General features: G+C 41.1%; 1 protein-coding gene and 1 non-coding gene across 10 annotated transcripts; both read left to right on the top strand.

Moving 5' to 3' along the window:
• Window positions 1-1,567: 1,567 nt before the first annotated feature.
• On the top strand, window positions 1,568-5,138 carry LOC136489898 (uncharacterized). Of its 9 annotated transcripts, none has more exons than XM_066486432.1 (6): window positions 1,568-2,113; window positions 2,843-3,056; window positions 3,312-3,388; window positions 3,513-3,612; window positions 4,170-4,219; window positions 4,885-5,138. In XM_066486432.1, the coding sequence occupies exons 1-2, from the start codon at window positions 1,817-1,819 to the stop codon at window positions 2,921-2,923; spliced, it is 378 nt and encodes a 125-aa protein (XP_066342529.1). In that variant the 5' UTR covers window positions 1,568-1,816; the 3' UTR covers window positions 2,924-3,056; window positions 3,312-3,388; window positions 3,513-3,612; window positions 4,170-4,219; window positions 4,885-5,138. The 9 variants fall into 9 exon arrangements, with proteins under 9 accessions (XP_066342529.1, XP_066342510.1, XP_066342551.1 ...); XM_066486413.1 differs by having other exon boundaries at window positions 3,142-3,388; XM_066486454.1 differs by having other exon boundaries at window positions 2,891-3,388.
• Window positions 5,139-9,200: 4,062 nt separating this feature from the next.
• Window positions 9,201-9,307, top strand: LOC136511725 (small nucleolar RNA R71). The gene has a single exon (XR_010772812.1). It is a non-coding gene; the product is annotated as a small nucleolar RNA R71 (small nucleolar RNA).
• Window positions 9,308-22,575: the final 13,268 nt, after the last annotated feature.

The raw sequence follows: 22,575 nt of genomic DNA, 5'->3' as shown, positions 1-22,575 counted from the left end.
GGTTTGCCAAGTTAATGGTACACATTCATGTGTGGTAAAGACAAATAAATATCATAAGAGCACATCTTAGGATCATGAGTTCTCGACAACCATATTAGTACCATGAACATGTTATCACCTAATCACTAACAACAACAAAAAAAGTTATGGTCTACGGCCTGCACTTGCTGCACATGCTCCATTAGGCCAGAGCACATCTTCATAATAAGTCACACCTCTACTTACTACCAAGGTTATAAGTGATTTTTAACTCTACCATTCTACTTGAAAATTCTAATAAGCATGAACTAGATGTTTTGTTAGCTGGTTATCTAACTAGGCCAAGCTCGAGTGATGCAAAGTACCCGTTGACATACCGAGTTGTCTAAAAAATTTCAATTAATTTGCTCGCTTTTAGGCATGGACGCAAGATTTATATTTTTAGAGTTCATCTTTTAATGTGGATCCCATACATAGACTAGACCTAGTGATATCAATATATGCAAAGTAGCTATGTATTGAGTTAATTCAACAAATTTTAGCTAATGTAAAAAAAATCTAATAAATTGAGCTAGCATGTAACCTGTCCTTATTATAAACGAATTTTAAATCTCATTTGAGGTACATGTAGTTCAAATTTCAATTATTTTTCAATAAATGCATATACATTCATTTAAACTGTAGGAAATAGTAAAGTTCAAAAGTAATTGAAACTCCAACGTAAGTGTGGTATATTGTATATTACACATAATAAATAGGTTATACTCTCTCCGTCCCTAAATAACTATCGTTGTTGATGTGCGTACCGTAAATTTGACTCAATTTATAGAAAATACGTACAACATTGTATCTCTCCATAAATTTATTAAAAAAACTAGATTCAAAGATTTTCCCAATGATACTAATTATGTACCATAAATATTAACATTTTTAATTTATATTTAGTCAAAGTTGTTTTTTTAAAAGCAAAAACGACATATATTTATGGACAGAAAGAGAGTACTTAATTTCCAACATATACTTACAAAAATGAAGATTTTTAGAGATTCTAGAGACTCCACCGCCGTGAGAAAAAAAATTTGGCTAAGGCTGTGTTTAGTTCGTGAAATGAAAATTTTTGAATATCACATCGGATGTTTCGGGAATGTCGAAAGAGGTTTTTGGATACTAATAAAAAAACTAATTACATAGCTCGCCGGAAAACTGCGAGACGAATTTATTAAGCCTAATTAATCCATCATTAGCACATAGCTCGCCGGAAAACTGCGAGACGAATTTATTAAGCCTAATTAATCCATCATTAGCACATGTTAGTTACTGTAGCATTTATGGCTAGTCGGACTAATTAGTCTTAAAACATTTGTCTCGTGATTTTCAACTAAACGGTACAATTAGTTTTTTTTATTTATATTTAATATTTTATATATATACCGTAAGATTCGATGTGATAGTTTGAGTTAAAAATTTTTAGGAACTAAAAACACTAACTGCCGCGCGGCCGCGCTCTACCAGCACACGCAAGCCAAAATTTAGTAAGTCCGCGCTCGTGCCTTCAAACAAAAAAAATCAAATCCCCGCCCCTCACAGCTCCAAATCTGCATCCCACGCGCCGACTCCTCTTCCCCACGCCCAGCAGCAGGGAGCCGCCGCCGCCGCCGGTGGGAGGGGGCCGCGCGGGGCTGGCCGCCGCCTGCGGACGCAGGGCGCCGGGCCGTCCTTGCCTTGCTCCGGCTGGTTTTCCCGAGCGGCTGCATGCCCACACCCGCGAAGACGGTGAAGTCGCGACCGCGGACAGCGCCCTCCACCCGCGACTGCGTCGGCCGTCGGCGCGCCCCCCATGGCGCGGACGAGATCCTGGCCGGGGGCGACGCCGGTCCGGGTGACCTCCTGGTCGGGGGCGTGGCCAGGGCGGGCGAGATCCTCGCCGGTGGTGCGCGGCCTCCTGGCCACGGCCGACGCCGGGCCGAGTAGCATCCTGGCCGAGGGCGACGCCGAGCCGAGCGGCCTCCTGTCCGGGATCGCGAAGATGAGCCTCCAACTCGCCGGAACCATGCCAGGCGCATCAGGCTCGCGGCAGAGTGCCCCACTGGTTCCCACTCCAGCCCTGCTCTGGAAGTCTGGAGGAAGACGAGAGGTGAGTTTGTGCCTGTTGTGGAAAGAGACCCAAGCTTTAATTAATCATTATTATGCCTTTTCTGAGAAAGAACTGTAATACTAGCGAGGTTTTGTCTGGTGATTTGGGGAATTTTGTTGATTCGATTCAAATGATGACAAGGTCACCTTACCTGCTCGTTTGGGTAATATTCAGTTCAGTTTCCGTCAGTGATTTTGAGTAGGTTATATTGCTGGGATGCTGGCAACGGACGTAGGCAAATCTGTCAAAATTCTGTTTCTGGTTCATTTGTTCAAGATGAACCGATTTTGTTAGTATTGTTTTGTCTATCCTTTCTTTCCAAGGGAGTTATGAAATTCAGAAGAAGGCATGTTAATTCAAAGGCATATTCTGTGGAATTGCTTTCAAGCTTTAAGGTGATGTGTCTATACACAGGTCACGGGTATTGTCCCTCCAAAGGAAATCCAAGAGATTGTTGATGTGCCACCGAATCCCAGTTACTATATTTCCCCTCGCCGTGGTAGGATCATGTTTCTAAAACGTAGAGCTATGCCTTCATTGTCAGAGCAACATCTATAATATATATTTATATAAATCTTGAATTCAAACATTTACATTGTATAAAAGTAGTTTCTAGATGAATTTTTTTGTCAATCTATATAAATTCTTTGATATTATGCTCTATGGGCCATCACTATACCACAGCCAATCTTTGATATGATGCTCGGGGTGTTTCCCTGCACATGACAGATTTGTTCACAACAACTACTACACACTACAGCTGATTTGGCTGTGCAGGAAAAGAAGGCCCTCGAGGCACAATGCCTATGATCTGTCCAAGAGGCATTGATCTGAAAGATGGCGCCCTGTTTGCTACTCTTAGTGCAAAAATCCAAGGAAAAAAATATTGGGATCCCTATCTGTGAAGGAGCTGCTACGTCAAAGTCTCCATGGGATGAACCTGGTAAGCTTTTCCTTCGTAGCTTGCGCTTTCACATGGTACTTATGAACATTTTTTACTAATCGATGGCCATTCTGTATCATTGCAGAACTTTTTGATCTTTACATCTTTGAGAATGTTTTTTTTTTTTTGATAAACCAAGGAGAGCATTTGATAGTGGAAATCGGAATCCATGAAGTTAAAGAAAGAATTAGTACAGTGGTCTCCAGATTCCATGATTTCGAACACCATAGCTATTCTGAACTCCACAAATTGCAGGAATGCTGTAGCATATTGTGGAGCACATGACAGTGTTTTATTTTATAGTTCAATGAATGCTTTATCCAAAAGTGAAGGTAAATTTTTATAACAATAGGACAACATGAGCACTAGTTAGGACATGCTCGTGTGGCTATCTTCTTCTAAGGATATATTGCTACCGCCCTGTACTAACTTGGTTTCTGTAACGTAACTCTGTAGGTGAAAATAGAGAAGCAGAAGGAAGTTGAAAATAGGATTCTCGAGAAATTTACAAAAAAGTTTCAAGACACATGATGTCAGGCACCAAATTACCAAATTGGTTAGTTTTGTCCGTTCATCCAGATGAAAATTAAGTATCTGGCTAGCAGGTACAGATTGAGTTTACCTAATTTTCTGTCAGATATGAGATACCACATACTACTCTCATTTTCTCACTTGAGTGTCTTGTACTGAAAGTTCTCTTGTTAAATCCCATTGCTTTTTTAGGAGGGAAATTAAACAATAGAGCAAGGAAAAGGACATGATAATCAAATCTATCAATTTTTGCAATCCCTTTATGTGCTAGGTGCACCATGATCTGCTTTATGTCAGATGCATCCCATATCTAATTTCCTCTAGTATGATATTTCCTCTAGTATTCACCTTGCATTCCTGCTCAAATGATTTCCATTTAGACTTTCTACAATTTATAATAATTTGGAATGCCATTTCCATCATGTATAGATGCTAACATAATAATCTAATAACTTTTGCAAGTAGCCTTACTAATATAGGATTTCTGTTTGACTAAGTATTGCTACTTCTGTTGTTTAATTGCAATGTGTTGTATCAGATCACTATGAAGTCTGTAGCTCACATCATGTTTTATTGATTCAGGTTTCCCAATTTTATGGTACGAGATGATGGACTGTAAGTGACAATTTGAGGTAAATTCAGTATCCTTTATTGTTGTATAAATCTCTTGTGCCCATGTATTTTACTATGTATTTGGAATGGATTGAAAAATCCTTGATTTTGAGGATGAGCAGAATTCCTTATCTTCATGGCTACATCTTAGCTTGATGCGGTTATTCTTATACAGGTCTTTGCACATGCAAGGCCATCTTTCTTTGCATGCTGGGTGACAACTGTTCCATCATTTGCTAAATGCATAACTTAGTGTTGTGCCCAGCCATCGTTTCTAATCATTTGAGACTTTTTTTTTAATTTTTGTAGATTGAAATTTAGTGTTGTACCCCCAACCATGAGTAGCAGCAGGTTTCCCATGCTTGTACCTTCTGTAGCATTTGCTGATTTTGTTTTTCATACAACGTCACTGCATTTTCTAGAGTAGAACTATTAACTATCAATGGGTTGTCGTCTCCATTCTTCACTGGCTGAAAAAGATGAATAACTATTCTTTTGCATAGTCATCTTCATAATAATGTAGAACTATAACTATTTCTCTAAACATCTATGTTCTACGAACAAGAAGTGAACTTTGATCATGTTGTTTAATCAATTTTACCTTATTTAGTTGATCTTTTCTATGTACGTCTAAGTTATTAAATTTGCTAATCCATATGCCAATGTGAATGTTTTTATTCAGCAGGAAGATGCAACTTAATGGAGTGCTCGGAGACATGATAAGATCAACTGAAGCAATTATAAATTGCCAAACAAGCTATGTGCAAGCACGGCTAGCAAGGCCGCAAGTATCGTAGAGATGTTAGAAAATGTTATAGTGCATCAAGTTTTGAGATTTCATGAAGTTCTCAACGAAGCATGTTTAACTTTGTTTATTGTAGATACTATTACAATGGATTGTCTATTTAATGAATGATTTCCTTCTTTGGTTTAGTGGCTTTATTCACATGCTTTGGTTATGTTTATTGAGTTTCTAATTAATTAATGGTGCTGCAATATTGTCTAGTTGCACCAAACAAAAAGCGTTGTAAAAGTGGTTATTGGCAACCATATTTTATGTGGCAGTATATCCTATTGCAAAGAACAATCCGTGTAGTAATAGAGATTGCGCCTTATAGCAACGACAATACGAACGTGGCAATTGCACATGTTGTCACCATTTCTTGGTGTTGCCACATAGGTCTTGTTGCCATACTCGTTATGTGATGCAATAGATGGTGCACCTTATAGCAACGACAATGCGAACGTGGTAATTGCACATGTGTGCTGTCGCTTCTTGGTGTTGCCACATAGGTCTTGTTGCCACACTCGTTATGCGATGCAATAGAGGCTGCATCTTATAGCAACCAAATCTTAGGCGTGGCAATTGCATATGTTGTCACCACTTCTTGGTGTTGCGACATAATCCTTGTTGCCACACACATTATGCATGGCAATACATCTTGCAACACACGTTCGTCGTTGCTAGTGCACCATTTGCTACAACATGGGCAAGTTGCCATTGCAAGGTCCAGCAACGCCTAAGGAGTTGCATTAGTTGCTGTTGCCACACCTACAACCGTAGCAAAAGCTTATGTTGCAACGCCTAGGTGTTGCAAATCCAAAACGCAGTTTGGAACGCTAAGCAGAAAAGCGTTGTCCAAAGCTTTACCCACGCAAGCGCCTGCAACGCCTCCCAACGAAAAAAGTGTTGCTATTTCTGATATTGCAACTATTTTGGGCCTATTACAACACTTTTCAGGCGTTGAAACAGGGTCAAAATTTAGTAGTGTCTAGCCTAGGATGGTCGGTTTCGGCTAAGGTAAAAATGGAAACCATGCAAAACTGCCCCCTGCATGGCATCATGCAACCGCCAGAATCGAGTGGACCCGAGAGGCGGTGGCAGGGGTGCGGGCGCACTCCTGGTGCGGCCGCACCAGGGCTGGCCCCCCTCTCCACCGTCTTCGCGTGGTCAGTTCCTGAGGTGGGCTGGGCTGTTGCTATGCTGGTGTTCTGCCCGGATTCGTCAGGTAGGTGGGCTTCTCTCCTTGTTTCTCTTCTATGCTTTGTGGGAAAGCGTATTTTTGTCACCTTTTCCACCGTATTCGTGTATATGTCCTGTAAAACAATAATCTTCCAATACAAGTGGAAATAGGTCAAAGTGATAACTTATATGTGTAAGTCATGCTTAGTTCTCCCTATTTTGTATCTTATTTGGCAGTCGAATTTGGTCGATAAGGACCGCCAACAAGATCCTCCAAGCTTACCCCTTGCTCGTCCCGAGCAAGAGCTAAGACATTGGTTGTTGATCAGGAGTTGCTACTATGCCGATTACATTTCAAAAAGCCATGCCTATAACAAAGTTTTCTTCCTTAATTTGAATGAATTGGCATTTTATCCACCCTTTATTATCTCATTACCTGCGGGGCTTTTAGCCTTCTCCAAGCTTAGGCGGTTGCAAGATAGAACGGTTCACAGAAATGCTTATCATTTGTCCTTTGATTGACTTTCTTTTCGGAGATTTTGAAAGTTTTCAAAATAAAAGTGAGTTCCTCGAATGATTCACTCGGTCGCTCAGAGGTGTATGATCCTCACCAAAGGCTTTTATGTTTGCCTTTCTTTTCATCCTACCAACTGAATGGCTTATGTGGATCTTTGGGTAGGTGTAAAAGAAGGCATACTTGCATCACGTAATATTGCTAAGTCAAAAACCGGACCTCAAGGAGATACAAGTCATACACTTTGATCAAGACGTGCAAGTGTGTGGAAATTTTATAATCTTCCTAATGCTACAAAATGTATTATATATTATTTTTTTGTACTCCTTTAATCATGACTCTTTCTCTCTTTTTAGATGGGTGCCTTTTATTTGAAAGTATGAGCTATCTTATTTCTTTCTTTTTTTCTTTTCTTTTCTCCATGCTTTTTGGCATGCATTTTTTTCCTCTCTTGCCTTTTGGCATGGATAATTTTTTTTCTCTTTTTTAGCATAGCCCATACTTCCTTTTGGCATATGAAAAACTTTAGAGAGAGAGACTCATGATAAATGAATGGAGTAATTTATTTGGTGGGCGAAAAACATATTTTTGCGTACCTCTCAGTGTAAGAGTCAGCAATTTTATTTGTGGGTGTACATGAATCTTGATCATGGATGCATGATGAGAATCTCAACAAGGGTCACAAACAATTTGACAAAGCTCAACATGATGACAAGCAGCATCTGACTAAGGTTTTGCATTTGTTTCCTGTCATATGGCCTTGGTAGGAATTTAATCCTTGAGGAACTTTTAATTTTAGCATTTTGAAAATAAAACTCTGGATGTCAAGTTTTTCTTAGAAGAAAGTCATAGCAAATTTCCGTTGCACCATATCTTATCCTGCAACAACTTAGACTAGACTAAGCATTTGCAACCCACAAGTTTCAAGTTTTTAGGATGAGACATTTTTAGCCAATAAACTCAAATCTTGGGGAAAGCTAAGTTATAAACTAGGCACAGTCAAAATATAAGACATAGCAACTATTCATCATTTCAACAAGGATGAACTAAATATTTTTACTACACATATGTGGGGTGGAGTAAATATTATTGTTGTTGTTGTTGTTGTTGTTATTATTATTATTATTATTATTATTATTATTATTATTATTATTATTATTATTATTATTATTATTATTATTATTATTATTATTATTATTATTATTATTATTAAGGTTCACCAAACAAGTTTTCTTCTCTGTTGTCATCTCAAAGACTTACCCTCATGAAGTTGATAAATTCCTGCAAAGGTTAGTCCATATGATCAACCAAAATCGACACTAGCAGTTTTGATTCAATGATCAAACTAGACACCATATTTCATTTGATCAAGGTAGGCTAATTAACCTAAGCACCATGCTTAAATTAAAAGGCCTATAAAAGTATGATCATTACATCCAAACTTTAAACTAAGCACCATGATTAATTTAAAAAAATGTATAACCAACACTCCCAAACCAAAACATGCCGACATAGAGAGAGGAAGCATTAAAGGATAAATAAGAATCATTCAACAACGGTGAAAAGATTTATTGGTGAACAGGAGAACCATAAGTTTTATTTTTATTTTTATGCAAGGTAGCAGAAAGTGGTGAGAGTGCAAGATACATGTTACCTTGTGGGGGGGGGGGTCCTCCCCCAAGCTAGCTCAAAGCCTATGGTGCGGGGTTGTATCCCCGTGCTTTTTAGCCCTTCCTGCATGGTTAGGATATGGTAGATCACGAGTGGACTAACCATCCCTCGTGATTACTGCATTGATAATTTCAAATGAAATCTCGGGGTGCCCCTTCCTGCATGGTTAGCATATGCTAGAATTGTAGCAGCAATTTGAGCTAGTTGGGTTTCAAACATTTTATTAAGGCTTAATTGATTTTCGAAGGAAAAGTTTAAGCCTTCTAAATTTGAATTAATGTTTTCCAAAATTTCATCGTTAGAGGCAAGTTTCTTTGTCAAGTTTTCATTTATTTGAGCTTGCCCAAACACAAGATCTATCAAGGAAGGTTGATTTCCAAAATTTGAATTGTAAGCAAAGTTACCTTCTTGATATGGTGGGTGCGACTGATTCCACCCTAGACCTCCTTGTTGACGAAATCTGTTGTTGTCATTCAGCGCATCTCCACGGGTCTCGAGGCAGTCGTTCCCCGAGTGTCCGAAATTTCCACACACCTTGCATGGTATATGCGAGTAGAGTGATTGGACGGTACCATAGGGTGTTCCTTTTCTAGCATCATGCTCGTCCAAGCATTTTATTAGGAGATCCAATTTTGTGGCAAGCATGTCCGTCTTCTCCATGGTATGCATGCCATCTTCTTGGGGTTGGAGTCTGTCTTCACTCCACCCTAGGTTGGAGACCATCTTCTGAATTAGAGCCATAGCTCCGATGACTATGAGTGTGAAGAAGGCTCCTCCGACAGCAGCATCTATGTGGGCTCTTGATGTGGAAGTTAGCCCATCATAGAAGTTTTGAAGAATCAACCAGTTTTCCATCCCATGGTGTGGGCAAGCAAGGATGTATTCTTGCAGCCTCTCCCACGCTTCTGGGATGGATTCTGATGCTGTCTGCTGGAAGTTGGAAATTCTTCCACGAAGGGCATTGGTTTTGTCCATCGGGAAGAACTTCGCAAGGAACGCCATGGAGTACTTGGCCCATGTGTTAACAACTTCTTGGTCCTTGTAGAACCACTATTTCACCCTCCCCAGGAGGGAGAATGGGAACAAGCTGATTATCTCTAGTGCGACGTACTTCATGATGACGGTGTTGCATAGCTCTAGGAAGTGTTGGAGATGTGCGTTCCATAGAATGGATTTGCCTGCACCATCATGATTAGGCCGATCTTTAGTTGAAAGTTCATGTCACCCATGTTGACAGCAGGCCCAATGAGCATGTTGGCAACAACGGGGATGGAGTACTCATGGAGCATCTTGATGGCCATAGGGTTCGGTACGGATGGTGCTTTGATGATGGGTTTGGTTGCCAGCGGAGTAGCAGAAGGAGGATCATCATGAGGTCGGGCCTTCTTCAGGAATGACTCTGGATTCTTGGTGAAGTTCATCGGCAAGTCGAAACAGTCTTACACTATCCTGTTTTCATCCACAATGGGAGAAAATAAGCAAAGTTATCCTATTATGAGCAATGGCTACTACACATGCATACTATCATGAACATGTCTTAATAGATTTTTTTAAACCAGTGCCTTCCCCGGCAATGGCGCTAGAAATGCTTGTTGGCATGTCTAAGTGACATCACCGAATATAGAGTTTTAAGTCCATCCCCGGCAACGGTACCAGAAATGATTATTGGCATTTCTTAGCATCACCACTAGGATTTGTGTTTCCCAGCAATGGAACCAGAAACGCCGTGACGATATTTCTGAACACATGCAGAAATATTCCACAAGCGAACGGATATATTGTTGTAGCATTTCACCCGAAAGTATTCGGGTATCGTTTATTTATATTTTCCCAAAGGAAGGCATGGTGTAAAAGTCTCTAGTAGGGACATGGTCAAGATGACATGACTATATAATAGACCAAAGTTCATAACAGGGGTAAGCCATGATAAATGTTAGATAGTGTGACACACACTCAAGCCAAACTCAAGGATAAAGGTAAAGCAAAGAATAAGGGATAAAAGAATATACCTAAACTAGAGCAGACTCATCTTCTATAGCTATGTTAGGTTAAGTAGATCATACAAATACATGACTATTAAGGGTAGCAATCGTAAGTTAAGATAGCTTTGGTCACTATAAACTTACTTCGAGCACCAGCTTATACTTGGTCTGCCAAGTACCTCCGGCCTCTAGCTCTACGTCGTATCCGAACATGGGGGATTACGAAGGACAGATAGGGCTGCCACCACCTACCGCCTACCCCTCAACCGTGGGATACGAGGCAAACGAAGGCAACTTCTAACATAGACCAAGTATAAGTTGTCTACGCTATCAGTTACTACTCTAGCGGTGCCTAGGAACTTTCGTCTTTATTAGGAGTCCTCTTACTAGAGCATCCGCCTCGGGGACAGACGATGAACCCGCAAGAAAATAATGGCCAAAACTAATCTTAAAGTAGAACCTACTACCTCATTTTAGGTCTTGGTCTAAACATGTATATATGAAAGATTAAGCATAAAGTTTTATGTGCTAAATGAATAACATAAGAACTTTGCACTAATTTCATAACATAACTATATTCATATGATAAGAACAAGAACATAAGGGAGCTCTTCATATTATTCATACCAAGTCTTGCCCTTAGAGGTTCAAGCTCTCCAATGAAGCTTGCCTTGCTCCAAATAAAATTACTAAAAGGTAAAAATATACAAGTGGAGGGAGAGAGACTCTTCAAGTGTAGTGTGTGTTGTGAATGGAGCTCTCTCCATTATTTATAGCATAGGATGGTCGGTTTTGGCTAAGGTAAAAATGGAAACCGTGTAAAACTACCCCTGCATGGCATCATGCAACCGTCCGAATCGAGTGGACCTGAGAGGCGGTGGCATGGGTGCGTGCGCACCCCTGTTGTGGCCGCACCAGGGCTGGCCCCCCTCTCCACTGTCTTCACGTGGTCGGTTCCTGAGGTGGGCTGGGCCGTTGCTACGCCGATGTTCTGCTCAGATTTGTCAGGTTGATGAGCTTCTCTCCTTGTTTCTCTTCTACGCTTTGTCGGAAACCGTATTTTTGTCACCTTTTCCACCATATTCGTGTATATGTCCTATAAAATAATAATCTTCCAATACAAGTGGAAATAGGTCAAAGTGATAACATATATGTGTAAGTCATGCTTAGTTCTCCTATTTTTGCATCTTATTTGGTGGTCGAATTTGGTCGATAAGGACCGCCAACAGTAGACGTAAAGTCCTGGCACGGTTCATGAGTAGACCTTACTTTCTTCCTTATGTTCTCTTGTTCTTTTTCTTGGAGTCATTATCGGAGTAGTGAATAAAGCTCCATTTGATGTATCTCTATGTCACGACATGTTCAATGGACCAATGTTGTTTGATTGTCTATGGCCATGTTAATTTTGTCTAGTATGGATGTTGTCATTACTGTAGCTAAACTAGTGTGCCATCTTAATTTATTATGTTTCCAAATTGGTTTATTTCTCTGGCACGAACAATACATTATGGTGGTGTTACAGGTCCCATCGCCGTTTTATACGGTGATTCAGCGTTAGTATGACATCGCCCTACTCTAAGAGGAGGAAGGCCTGCGTGACAATGAAGAAGGAAGAAGCACTATAGTAGTAGAATACTTATATTGATTTCTAATGTTATGGGTACATGGGGAATGCTGATGATTGCACTCCAAAATACTACAAAAAAAATGACACCCTCAAAAGCACTACAATGCACCCGCATTATAGATGCGCCTCAAATGTGGTAGGGAATCAAATGGTCTGCACTGTCTACCCTGCTCCGTCGCCCGTGTGACTCGCGTGGGTGGCCGTGGATGTCACGGACCTTGACTGTTGCCTTCCCCGCTCGTGTCATATCATACGCTTGAGTACACATCGTCATTAAGTCTAGTTTTAGATGAGGATGAAATGTGGTAGGGAATCAAATGTGCCAGGGAATCTGAACCGCATGGTGTTCACCACTCCATCGCTCGTGAATCGCATGGCTGGCCGTGGATGTCACGGACCTTGACTGTTGCCTTCCTTGTGCACATCTTGAGGTGGGGCTATTTAAGCCAAGGTAAGCTAGTTTGCCATTAGTTGTGCTCATTCCACACACCTTCTTCCTCCAAGAATCGCCATTAGTTTTAGTGAAAGGAAGCTTTTGAGCCTATCATCCATCTTCATCGCCATGGTGCTCGTTCTTCAACTTCTCCAGCGGTAGCACCGACGATGGGATAAGGCCTTGAAGATTGGCTTTCTTCCATGTTTGGGGTGCAGCAATGGCTGCTTGTCCTAGGTGCTAGTGGAAGTTTTGCTAAGATATAGGGAGGATCACCACCTTTGGTATGTCCAGGGGTGATCCTCTCTTCTATTTCCGTGGAGGAGTCAGACACGTGGGTAGGTCTCCTCATGCTTTCCGCTGCAACCCTTGCCTACATGGGGGAATGCATGTAGAAGTTTTGCAAGGTGGGTGTCATGCCAGCTCTCTTCATTGGAGCAGCCTATGACTACAACTCTGTCATTTCAAACTCCACTCCATGCCCCTTCTTGGGTGATGTTAGTGGAAGTTTTGCGACATTGCAGTAGAGTATAGGTTGTTTTATGTACTCGATAGGTCTTTTTTATTGTACACCCAGTAGTCTTCGATACACATCTTTATTATTGTACACCTTTCGAATGTAACCTACTGGACTTATGAATAAAGATTTACTTTTTAATGAAATGTTGCATCATGTCGTTGTGGTACTCACATTCCTATTTTTATTCTACTCCAGCGACGGGCGACCGGGTGGACAAGACCCTTCAGATGAGCCACGTGGTGCAGTCAAATTTTTCTGTACAACTTCCAACGCCATTTCTAGGGCAAGCGTGCTCCACTAAGATCATGGGAGACGTGGCCTCACCTTAACTCCTGCTCTCGCTCGGTGCAATCATAGGGAAATCCAATAGACGCCTAGCTCACCTATATATCCTTCGATATAGGGGGGTACCAAGTACGATTGCTTTCTAAACTCATTACACTTAATTACCACCCACACACCCCATCTTCCAAATCTCATCCAATGGCGGAGTGGCAGAAGCACTTAATTACCACCCACACACCCCATCTTCCAAATCTCGTCCAATGGTGGAGCGGCAGAAGCACCCAAGGGAAGACTCGCCAGAGGAGAGGGTGTATGGAGGTCCTCCCCTCCTTCATGATAGTTTGCGATGGGAGTACGGGTAATTAAGTATGGATCTTGCACTTTATCTTATGCTGGTGGTCTTGATGCTTCCCCTTTGTATAGTGCTATATCCATGGCGCATCCAGTGCCATGCTTCCCTACTGAAGGGGAAGGCACTTTGGTGTCGCCATAACCGATGCCCTGATCCACCCTCGGGGAGGAGAGCCGGGAGGTGCACTGGTTGTAGCTTTGCCTCGATGCCATGTAGATGGCTATTGGTATTTCTTAGCGTAAGTAGAAAAGTCCACAAGCACATAGAATTACCATTGTAGAACTTCACCCGGAAGTATTCAGGGTATCGTATTTTCCATAGGGAATGGAGGTATTCTTCTAGCTAGTTCATTCTAGGACAACACAAGGGTAGAGTTGATAGAGGTTGAGATGGATTCCTATGGTTTTAGGGTCTATGGGTAGATTAACTTTATTTCTACTTGCTTACTTTGGGCACTGGCTTATACCTGGTCTGCCAGGCACCTTCGGTCTGTAGCTCTATGTTGAACCCGAACATGGGGGATTACCAGGGACAGACAGGGCTATCACCACCTGCCGTCTACCCCTCAACTATGGGGAGCGAGGCAAACAAAGGTAACTTCTAGCTCAGACACCACATCTATGCTATTGGTTACTACTCTAGCGATGGCTAGGAACTTCCATTTTTATCAAGAGTCCTCAAACTAGAGCATCCACCATGGGGATGAATGATGAACCAGCAAACAAGTAAGAGTAAAGCTTAACTAATCATAACCAAAAGAACCATGAACACTCACTTAGTGGGAGAACCTGTTGAAATAAGATGCTCATTGAGGTACAAGTTGGGGAGACACCGACAAGTCCGGCGCTTCCCTGAGCTCTTTCTCACATCTCTCCCTTACTACTCTACTAGCTATCTAGGGCCTAAGCCCTTGGAGTGAAGCTCAATGGTGGAATGCTCTTTGCCTTGAGGTGTTGTCTTGAATGAGAGGGAGTGGGGTATTTATAGGTTGAGAGGAGGATGGAGGCCTCTCAATGTGCCATGTCAGGGATCCGTGTGCCTCTTCACCTTAGCCCTTGGATCAAATTAAACTATCATAAAATGGATGGTGGAGATGGAGTGGAGTTGTGATTCCTTGCATGCTTTTTCTATCTTGAGCAAACTATCATCCTCTAGACGAATCCTTCGCGAACACCCATGTAATCGACGTTGGTGAGGCGGTGGGAACCAACCGACCAAAGTTTGGGCCGATTGAAGCCAGTGGGGGGTTGGCCACCCCCTAGGGTTGGCCGCTCCCTAGCTAGGGCCAAATTGGCCCATCTTCGGTGGGTGACCTCCTTTGGGCCTCTAAAGTGGGCCTATGTAGTGCTTTTGCTAAGGAGTGATTTTATTTAGGTCTATCCTTATTCTCCTCTCTTTTAGGCCCTGATTCTACTAGTAAGTGGGCCTTCTCCCCTTGGGCTCTTTTACTTTGCGCAGTACGGTGTTATGCTTTGGTTTCTTTGTGCATTTTGAATGTATTTTCTATGTATTCCTTGAATGCCTTCCTACAAATGGTCAACACAACAAAACTTGTGGAAATTGTTAGTTGTAAAGCCCTTTGTCTAAGTTTAGTGCCTGTATGCTTAGATTTCATGTGAGTGTTGGTGGTTAAATATGTGAGCTAAGCACTACCAACAAACTCCCCCACACTTACCCCTTTGCTCGTCCTCGAGCAAAGTTTAGAGATAAAAGTAATCATGAACATAACATCCTAAGATATATGGCTTACATAAAAGTTATTCCAACACATTCCTTACAAAAGTGGGATATGTGGCTTTAACTAACATGTTTCCTTGGGTTATTGAAAAGTGGAACAGTTCTCAAAACAAAGTCATCTTCCTAATTTCACATTTTAGTAACTCGGAGTTTTGAAAGTTTTTCTCAAGAAAAGCATAGTTCACTTTATACTTCTCAAATGGCACTCTCAAAGCACTCAATGGTGTATATTTCCTCACCAAGGCATAGCAATGTTTTGCCTTCTTTTGTTTTCTCCTACTTCTAAAAGGTTTAGGTGGAGCTTTAGGTAGGGATAGACAAAATAGCATACTTGTATTGCATTTGTTGTAAAGTCAAATCAAGGATCCTTGGAGAGAAGTGCCATACTCTTAGATCAAGATGTGCATGTGTGTGAGAAAAGGTGAACTAAAACTATACTCCTTTTGTAGATATGATCTCTCTCTATAACTTATTATTTTGAAACATGGCTATCTTTCTTCCTTCTTTCAATACATGAGCCTTCATGTGCTCATCATATATTTTTTTTCTTTTGTACTTGGACCTTCATGTGTCCATATTTTTTTAGGTTTTTGCATAGCTCATGTCTCTTCTTCTAAACCACATATTTAGAGAGATCATTATCTTTTTAGAACATGGAGTATTTGCCTAACAAACTTTTTTTGTGTCTACTCCTAGTGTAGGAGCAGAGTTTTTGGTGGATGGAAGCATGTTTTTGCGTACTCCCAGTGTAGGAGCAACATGTATATGTGGGTGTACGTGATCTTGATCTTAGGAGCATGATAAATCTCTCAACAAGTTTCAACAAGACTTGACCAAACTCAACATAATAACAAGCAGCTTATGTGGAGGGCTTGAAACTTGATAGAAGTTATATTTGGCTTTGGTAGGAATTGCTCACCTGAGGAGTATGTGATACTATGGTTTTGTAACATTTTTATCAAAATGAATTCTCCAAGTACTATGAATGGAAATGGTAGGATTTCTAAGTCAGAACTATATCACACCTCACAACAGCTTAGTCAACATGATTGTCCTATTAGAATATTTTCCCACAAGCACAAGTGTATGTATATGGAACAAACTTTATGCAAGCTTCTATCTTAAATGTGTTATGAACATGTCACTTCTCCAAAATTTTAAATGAAGTGTGGTTTGCAAAATTACATAGGGCATTGTTCATCAGGAGGAGATAGTAGGGACAAATTGAGTTTCATTTCTAGTGATCAAGATTCATGTTTGTTCAAACTTGAAATTGTAGGGAATAGAGGGTTGTGTTGTACAAACTATCGCTGAAGAGGAAGGAGGTACGTCAGAGGTGGTTTGGCTAAACCAAAAGTTTAGCCAACCCTCTCTGGGCTATATGTCTGTCCTTCTTGCATGTTGGATCATTTGATGTTTGTGCAACATGTTGGTGGGAGATCTCTAATGTGTTTTCATCATGCTTGAGAGATTTCCCCACACTTATTCTTGTACTTGTTTTATTTGATAAAGAGAAACAAAAGTGGAAACAAACAAGGGCTCTACCAGTTGAAAACACTGGGGAGCCTTAATTTTATTATAATCATTATTACCTTATTTATTTATTTATTACTATTATTATTATAATTTTTTATTTTATGTGTTCACCCAACTTTTTATCATTTAGCATAAACAAGGCTAAGGTAAAGTTTGCAACAATAAACATAGCCTTGATTTATCTCCATAGTAGATTACTTCTCTTGTTTATGAAAGTAATACTCAAAGTTCATTAATCAATTTTCAACACCATGCCAAATTTTGATTAAAGAAGGCTACTTTAACCTAAGCACCACGCTTAATTTAAAAAAGCCTATGGATGTACTATGTATGTACATCCAAACTAGAGTATACAACATAAACAAGGAAGGTATGGTTTTTATGAGCCGGTTATTTTCTTATGGAGATAAATATGAGTGGAAGAGTTTGGTGAACATTTATTTACCTTTGCATGCCTGAGTGTTCTTATCGGCATCATATGTTGATGAAGCTTGAAGTTGCTGCAACGGTTGCATGATCACGTATTGTCCAACTCAGGCAAATACCAAGACTAGGTTATACACACAAATAGTGTTTATAGACCATGGGCCTTGGTGATAGCACAAGGTTCAAAAGAGGAGAACCCGTCTTGTGGTTCCTTCTCTCTCTTCCTTTCTCTCTCTTCTTTTTTTGTCTCTCATTCTTTTTTTTATTTTATTTTTCTTTCATAATAATTTTTAGTTCCTTTTTTCTAGCAAGGTGGAGCTAACATCATTTTTTAAGCAGGATGGTTTTTTGGTGTGTATGGAACTTGGGACTCTCACCATCCTCCACCACACTTGGACTTTTGTACAAAAGTCAAGTGTGCAGAGTCAGGGCCTCCTCTTTGAGCGTGTTCCATCACCAAAGATCATCAAGATATGTAGTTGATGCAGCCCTCATGGTTTCAAGCATCGCATGTCCCTGTTCTTCTTGATCTTAACCTGAAAGGGTTAACACACAAGAATACCCGAAGGTGCATACTAACTTGATAACATGTTTTTGCTTTTTTGTTAATAAGAAAGTTGTTGTTTTTTAATAATAATCCCCCTTTTTAAGATAATCCGAGGTATCTCTTGGCAGTGCTTTGTTTATGGTCATAAGCTTAACCTTGGGAACTACATCTTGTAGCTAACAATGGTGGTTTAGCTCGCAGGTTCACCACTAGGCACTTAGCATTATCGTTCAAGCTACAAGATTAGTACCACTGTGCATCTACGAGATTTGCAATATTTATGATAAACATATGCATCCACAACCATCCTTCCAAAAAGTTTGTAAATGAGGAGTGATAGGTGGTTGTGGTCCTCGTAGGGGCGTGGGGTACTAAGCAACATGTCCATGGCACAAGAGTTTTTGTTCCTAAGGGATTTCTCGTGTAGGATTAACATTGAATTTCGACCATCATCGAGAACAATGTTTGGATGGCCAGAGGGACATGGGTTGGGTTCAAGTGAGGGAGATGGTGAAATGAACGGGGTTACGAATTTCACCTCCTTGAATGGGTCATTATTGGGATGATGCTCCACCATTAGGATATCTACGTGAGTGGTGGAAGCAGTCCTCCCAAACTCTTCATTTAGGCTCCCATGGGTAGGTTTTTCTTGGACAAGTTTTTCAAAGGGATAGCCTATAAGAAGTTCAAAGTCGAGGATGGCATAGATGTGGAAGTCTAGGTGAACCTTGGTTTCATTTATTATGATTGGCATGGCCTTGGCAATCCCACAACACTCAAAGATGAGTCCCGAGGGACTTTTGAAAAGTTTGTTAGTCGAGACTAGCGGCATGTTGCCCAAAAGATTTTTTGCAAGAAATTCAGACATGATACTAGCCCCGACTATGGGGTTGTGCAGGGCTTCTATGTTTGTTCCCCTTAATGAACAAGGCATGGTCATGGAAGGTAAAAGAATCTAAATTGCTTTGGAAGAACATTTCACTTCCAACAACCATTCCTTTAGCGGTTCTACCATGGGAGAAGCTTCTTTGTGAGGATTGTGCCAAATGTGTTTCGAGGTATTGCCATAATCCTTGAATTCAATAGGGAACTCCAAAGGATGAATTAATCTTTCCTTTGGTGTTCATAGTTTGGGTGAGGGCTCATGAGTTGAATCTAAGGATGGTATAGGTTCAGATTTGACCGATGAGGACTCCTCAATACTCAACATGACTTTTGCCTAGAGGGTTCTATTTCTCATGATGGGGGAGTGTAGCTTTCTAGGAAGTTTTCAAGGAATTTCACTTGTTCTGTCATGGGTTTGTGTGTGAAACAACCTATGGCAGTCATGTCTAGTCATAGGTCAGCATGTGTGTCAATACCCAAACAAAAGAGTCACAACAATATGCTATCAGGTAAAGACAAGTCTGAGCCGGTGTGTATTAACACTAAAAACCTAGCCTAGGCTGCACCTATAGACTCCTTACGCTACTCAAAGTCGAGGCTTGCCCTTGGTAGAGAGTCGATATGGGACATAGGGAAGAATGCAAGGTAAAACTTGTCTTTAAGTTCATCCCAGTCCCCATTCGTACTTTCTACAGCATGTGTGTACCATTGCTTCGCCTTCCCCGTGAGAGAGAAGGGAAACAATTTCCACTTTAGAGTTTCCTATGTCATGCCTGAGATGCTTAGGCACGGACACATCTCCTCAAACTCATGTAGGTGATGGTAGGGGTTTCATTATAGTGCCCTGAGAAGGGTTGTGCCCAAACCATGGCTATTAAGACAGGGTGGAGTTCACAGCTAGATGAAAACTTTGGTTTTGGAGAAAGTGGTGGCTCATGGAACTCGCCCTTTGAAGAGGACCGGTATTGGATAGGAGTGGTTTTCATGGTGAAAATATTTTTGTTGTTTTTTTTATAAAAAAAGAAAACATACAAATATGAGGACGAACTAGGTTTGAAGAAAATATGGCAACCGTTCCCCAGCAACAGCACCAGAAATGCTTGTTGGTATTTCTTAGCGTAAGCAGAAAAGTTCGCAAGCGCACGGAATTACCATTGTAGCACTTCACCCAAAAGTATTTAGGGTATCGTATTTTCCATAGGGAATGGAGGTATTCTTCTAGCTAGTTCGTCCAAGGACAACACAAGGGTAGAGTTGATAGAGGTTGAGATGGATTCCTATGGTTTTAGGGTCCATGTGTAGATTAACTTTACTTCTACTTGCTTACTTCGGGCACCGGCTTATACCTAGTCTTCTAGGCACCTCTGGCCAGTAGCTCTACATCGAACCTGAACGTGGGATATTACAAGGCACGGACTAGGCTGTCACCACTTGCCGCCTACCCCTCAACCGTGGGGAACGAGGCAAACGAAGGTAACTTCTAGCTTAGACACAACATCTATGCTATTGGTTACTACTCTAGCGATGGCCAAGAACTTCTATCTTTATCAAGAGTCCTCAAACTAGAGCATCCACCATGGGGATGAACGATGAACCCGCAAATAAGTAAGAGTAAAGCTTAACTAATCAAAGACTTTATAACCAAAAGAACCACAAACACTCACTTAGCAGGATAACCTGTTGAAGTAAGATGCTCATTGAGGTACAAGTTGGGGAGACACCGACAAGTTCAGTGCTTTCCTGAGCTCTTCCTCACATCTCTCCCTTACTACTCTACTAGCTATCTAGGGCCTAAGCCCTTGGAGTGAAGCTCAATGGTGGAATGCTCTTTGCCTTGAGGTGTTGTCTTGAATGAGAGGGAGTGAGGGGGTATTTATAGGTTGAGAGGAGGAATGGTGGCCTCTCAATGCACCATGTCAATGATCTATGTGCCTCTTCACCTCAGCCCTTAGATCAAATTAAACTATCATAAGATGGATGGTGGAGATGGAGTGGAGTTGGGCTTCCTTGCATGCCTTTTCTATCTTGAGCAAACCGTCATCCTTCAGACGAATCCTTCGGGAACACCCATGCAACTGACTTTGGTGAGGCGGTGGGAACCAACCGACCAAAGTTCAGGCTGATCAGAGCCATTGGGGGGTTGGCCACCCCTTAGGGTCGGTTGTGGTAGAACCACCCAAAATAACACGCTTTCAGAGGCACTTGTCTTCCACTAGACACTAAGCACCTCGAAAGTGAGCTACATCTGGCAGTTCCATCGAGCACACCCCAAGGGAGAACTCGAAACAATCCACATTTTACATCCAAAATCCAATAATGATTACAAGCTTACAATACTTAGTTCATTTCATACAAAGAGTTCTTAATCGACAGAAGCAAGTTTGTGCTCCGGATAATAAGTCTGTGACCTGACTACCATCCACAGTAACGGACGACAGTCCTTAATCGACACGAATAGGAAAAATAGTGTAACCAAGCTAAGCCCCATTGGCCATAGGACACAACCTGTTACACCCACCAATACCCATACCATATCCTTGGCCTGTCTCCATTTTTTCCTTTCATCATTTTATTATGAGAGTAATAATAATCACCTTTTATGAGTAATGGCAGGTTACTCACGCTACCAAAAACCTAAGCATAGCAGCTACTCGAACCTATACTAGTAGGACTCATAGGACAGTTATATCTATGCAGGTGGTTTTCATAAAATTCCTGTAACATAAATGCACATAACATATATAAACAATGATTATAAAAAATAAGGGGTTATGCACTAGGGCTTGCCTTGGGCAGGCACAATGTTAGCTGAGTCAGTCAGTGGTAGCTCTAGGACCTTCTCCTGCATGAGAATCTCCTCCTCATACTCCTTGATGATCTCCTCAAACTTGTGATCACCGGTGGTCACAATCTCCGCCAACTCGTTCTCTACATGCATGCGATGATGATGCAACACTTAACATTTAAGTAATAGCAACTCCTAAACTAAGAATACACATACTAAGCTACTAAGATAGCTCTAATGACTAAGGTACTAAGCTAACTATCATCTTTACCAAGCAAAGTGTTGGGTTAAACTAACAAACACCTAGCTTTACAAATGAAGGATATATCTTTATTTCTACTAACGATTTAATATATATTTGAAACAAAGAGCATTTAACTACCCTAATGCTTAGTCTATTCTAAAGCTACAAAAATTTTAGTGAGCACATAATAATACAATGAAGCTACTATAAAAATTTCAGGACTAAAGCTATCACCAATTTACCACAAACAATCCTACAATAATTCTCCTAACAATATTAAATATTTTCCAATGATTTAATAGCTCCTGGTATCAACATGTTCATATATGAACTAAATACACTAACAGATAGAGCACAATTTTAGGAACCTACTAAAATTTGTTTCACAATTTTTGGACACCTACATGATTTTATATGATTTACCAAAGATCACTCAAAAATTAAATTAGAAAATTATTTCTAATTCCTTAGGAAAAGAAAAATGAAATCTCCCGCGTAGCCCACACACGTGGCCCACGCGACACAGCGCGCACGCGGTAGCCCATAGGCGCGGCCCATGAGAGACGGCCCGCGTCGAGGAATCCCGCACGCATCAATGACTTTGCAAAAGAGACCTCAAACTCCTCCCAATTTACAATTAAGTACTAACACTATTTTCTCCTCTCTCTCAGAACTTATCACTTAACCCCCTGGCCTTTCCCTAATTCACTAGCGAGCACCCTAGGTGACCCAACACATGGCGGCACGGCGGTCGGTGACACAGCACGGCTGTGTCAGCCACCAAGGACCTACGACCGACCACCTAACGGGCCGGTCACCATCTCCGACCCAAGCGGCTATGCTAAGCGGTGGTGCGGGGTGAAACGGCT

The sequence above is a fragment of the Miscanthus floridulus genome, chromosome 1 (genome assembly GCF_019320115.1).
Source record: "Miscanthus floridulus cultivar M001 chromosome 1, ASM1932011v1, whole genome shotgun sequence".
NCBI lineage: Eukaryota > Viridiplantae > Streptophyta > Magnoliopsida > Poales > Poaceae > Miscanthus > Miscanthus floridulus.
The sequence above is the reverse complement of the archived record's forward strand: the minus strand, read 5'-3'. Positions and strand labels throughout refer to the sequence as shown.